At 30.9% G+C, this 4,249-nt stretch overlaps 1 protein-coding gene across 1 annotated transcript; it reads right to left on the bottom strand.

Moving 5' to 3' along the window:
- Positions 1-267: 267 nt before the first annotated feature.
- LOC124849021 (berberine bridge enzyme-like 17) lies at positions 268-1,919 on the bottom strand. The gene has a single exon (XM_047326860.2). It carries the CDS (start codon positions 1,904-1,906, stop codon positions 314-316), a length of 1,593 nt encoding a protein of 530 aa, XP_047182816.1. The 5' UTR covers positions 1,907-1,919; the 3' UTR covers positions 268-313.
- Between the last annotated feature and the right edge of the window lie 2,330 nt (positions 1,920-4,249).

Here is a 4,249-nt window from a genome sequence, read left to right as displayed (position 1 = left end):
TATTTGAAGCAATGATAGGTGCATGAGCATAGGAGAGAGAAGAAAGTGACATACTTATTTTGCCACATTAGTAAGACGTTAACTTAACGTGATTGATACCATTTATATTACTTTGAGGCAAAATAGAGAAATTTTAAAAATGAGTAGTAACTAGAAAAAAAAATCTATGAACGTAAAGATCGAGTAAGCAATTAAACCAACAATAAATGAAGAAAACAAAAGACCGTCGAAGTATGAGTCAAAAATGAAAATACCGCAAGTATAGAGAAACACAGCCAAACAATTTGATCTTATTAATTATTGAAATTAGCATCTACAAATGGGCAGATTTAGGTGGTATACTCTGTTCATAGGTGAAGAAATTGGAAGGATCAACAGTGGTTTTCACACTCACTAATCTATCAAAGTTTTCCTTGAAGAACTTGGTTCCATATACTTGAGCATCTTTCAAGCTTGTTGAAGAACTTGGATGTTTTTCACCAATATCATTATCCCTGTAATTGAGAAATGCTTCCCTTGGATACCTAGAAACAAAAGAAGTCATAAACTCATAAATCAACTTGGAAAATTTCATGTTACGATCATAGGCCGCAGCACTGTCTTCATTCCAAAACACAAAGTACTGAATCAGGAACAAGTTTCCTTTCCTGTGAGGAAAAGGGGTTGCTGATGCTGAAATCTCATCCATTACCCCTCCATAAGGGTTCCACTGCATCCAAACGTTGTTACATTTAATCATCAAATCCCAAACGCCTTTGAGGGCCGTTTTTGGGATTGGCGTTTTCACATAATCTGATCTACTCTTAAAGTACATTGTAGATGGCTCCTGAGAAGTTGGTAGCAAAGCTTGAATAGGGGTACCAATTGGGCTATCATCCCAAAAAAGAGTGGAATTTACCCAAGGCATTGCTATGCAATCACTCTTTTTCAAACCCAATTCAGGGAAGGATTTACTCACCATAGGAACAAGCTTTTCGATTGGGCCTAAAAACATGCCAATGAAAGAGATTAAAACGGTTCCATTCACCACATTAGGTTCCACTCTTATGAAAAGATCTCTGTCTAGTTTTGGTGCAACCAGTTGCCATTTGTAAGCAACATCAGTTCCATCTTCTTTGATAGATCTTTTCACATTGAACACAGTCACTTGTGGGGGTACAGGGACCAATTTGATCCTCCATGAAAGAATAGCCGCAAAACTGGCTCCACCACCTCCTCTAATAGCCCAAAACAGGTCCTCCCCCATTGATTTCCTATCCCGGATAACACCATTGGCATCGACCAATCTGGCATCAATGATGTTATCAACAGAAAGACCATATTTTCTCATCAAATTGCCATACCCACCACCAGAAATGTGGCCACCAGCACCCAGAGTGGGACACACTCCTGCTGGGAACGCAAGCACATTGCTTTTCTTTGCTATTTCATAATAAACTTGACCAATAGTGGCTCCAGCCTGAACCCACGCAGTGGCACTTTTTACGTCCACATCAACAGACTGAAGAGGAAACATGTCGAGAATCACAAACGGCACGTCTGAGACATATGAAGCAGCCTCATAGTCATGGCCACCGCTTCGGATTCTGATCTGAATTCGGCTTGATTTGGCGCATGTAACTGTTGCCTGGACATGATTCTCGCTTTTGGCAGTTACGATGGCAAGAGGTTTTGGAGTGTTTTTTGTCTTGTATCGTTTGCTTTGAACGTGCAAGTTCAAGATAGAAGTGTAAGAGGCGTTTTGTGGGGTGTATACGGCTTCAGGTATTGTTTTGCTTGAATGAGCTGAGAGACAAGAGAGGAATTGTTTGATATCTGGGCTTTGATTCTGTGAATTTCCCAGAGAAACAGGCAGCATTATCGTTAGAGATGCTACGAAAAAACAGAGCAACCCCATTGTTTTCATGTTTTCCTATGTATCTTTTTCGTTTAGCATTGGACTCAATATATAATAATCATGCCACCTCTCTGTTACCAGTGTCATGTGAGGATCTCAAAAATTTAATTAGGAAAAAAAAAAACTAAAAAGCAAAATGTAGAAGTTTCCATCAGTGCAGAAATATTAAATTTCATTGAATAAAAAAACAACAGAGAAGTAATAAATATTTCTCTTAAATATGTTACACTTATATTTATTATACATGAGTTAAATATTTTATTAATTCCAAAACATTGTTGTAAAATTTGTATATATTTTGATTACCAATTTTTAAAAATGAATTAATATTATACTTTTAAGCAAATTATGTTAAATCTTTTTATATGTGAGTCATATTTTTTAACTAATAATAAAATTAAAATATATAAAATAATATAATCAATTTTATACATAAATAATTTTAATTTCGAATCAAATTTCAATACTACAAACATATTAAACTTTTTTATTTTTTTTTAATTATTTAGTGTGAATACTTGAATAGCCTAGTCCTTTTCAAGATAATAAATGTCCCAAAAAAAACTTTTTGAAGAATTTAAATTATGAATATTATTTAAAAAAAGTAACATTTATGATTATTTAAATTTAAAGAATTTCAGATCTCATATTTAGAAAAGTAAAATTTTAAAAAATTTCATATTTTATGGTAACCTTTAACATTTAAATAATAAATAAGAATAATCACATTTTTACATTAAAAAGAATAATTAAAAAAATTTAATTTGTTTGCTCTCGCTATATTATGTTTAAATGAAAAAATGACCACCCAACAATATTTTGAACATACTATATATTTAAAATAAAAAATTAATATCTTAATATTCATACAAACTTAAAATCTATTTTATTTAATATTTTTTGGTGTTACAATTTTATTTTAATATATTTAATTACATAAGTAAAAGAATAGTTCATTCTAATTTGAAAAGTCCAACGAAGGTTTGATTCAACCTTTAATATTCTATTACATCTATTTTAATTGGCGTTTAACAAAGTCAGTTTATTTTAATAGTATAATGATAAATACTTACATGAATATTCAAATAAAATTTAATTATACATTTAATGTTTGTTTGTATTTGACTTCATTTTGTTTAATTAAATCTGTAATTATTTAATAATATAATTTAATACTTTAAAATTCAAATGGGTTTTTATTAATATAATTTATTTAATAATTAACGTAGCAAATTAGTTAATAAGTTAAATGGAGCTTATAATAATATGAAAATTTAAATTCATTCTAAAATTAATGAATTAAATATAAATTTAATGTTGTCAAAATGAATTATTTAGCTTGACTCGATACAACCTACTTGAATTACTCATAAATTTTAATTCGTTTTCACAACACTAATAAATTTCATATATTCAAAATTTTTAAACATTTCATTAAAATTGTATTTAAATTACAAATGTACCTATATTAAAATTATTTAAAATATCATTAATTGTAATTTATCTGTTAAAACCATTAACATTTGTAACTAAAGTTCTCAAAACGGGTAATCTAGATCGACCCGACCCGGCCTATCACGAGTTGATCACTTAGTGAGTCAACTCAATCCGGCTCATCTATTAGCAAGCTAAAAATTTCAAACCTGACTCGACCCACCACGGGTTGGTGGGTTAAACGGTTTGGCTCACTAACTCATTTAGTTATAAGTTTTCTAAAATAAAAAAATACAATTTTTTTTAATTTAGATCTAAATAAATTTAACACTAAAATGATGTTAAATTCCAAAAACAATTCAAAATAAATAAAAAAGTATCACACAATCGTAATCCAAAAACATGTAAAAAAACCAAACAAATAAATTTTTAATATTGATAATTTTTGTATCACTTGTCCATTTATAATATTAGAGTATTGAATAGATAAATCTATAATATTTTTCTCTCTTGAAACATTTTTTTATCACCATCTACAATGTAATAAAAAAATACTAACTAATAATATTGAAACATAAAATAATAAATAATTAAATTAAATTAGGTGGGTTGGTGAGCCAACCCAGTCCACTACGGGTTCAACCCGGTAATCCGGGTTCTAAGTGAGCCAGGTTGAAAACTAACCCACATAAAAAAAATTATATTTTTTTCAACCAAACCCAGTTCAAACTCATGGTTAGAGCTGTCAAAACGAGCCACCCGACCCGACCTGACCCACCACGGGTTGGTCACTTAGTGAGCCAACTCAACCCGGCTCATTTATTAGCGAGCCAGAAAAATTCGAACCCGGTTTAACCCACCACAGGTTGGTGGGTAAATGGGTTGGCTCACTGGCTCACTTAATTACATTTTTTTTAA

This window comes from Vigna umbellata, chromosome 1 (genome assembly GCF_029865625.1).
Source record: "Vigna umbellata cultivar VRB3 chromosome 1, Vumbellata_1.0, whole genome shotgun sequence".
Taxonomy (NCBI): domain Eukaryota; kingdom Viridiplantae; phylum Streptophyta; class Magnoliopsida; order Fabales; family Fabaceae; genus Vigna; species Vigna umbellata.
Note: the sequence above shows the minus strand (reverse complement) of the source record. Positions and strands in the feature narration are given on the sequence as shown.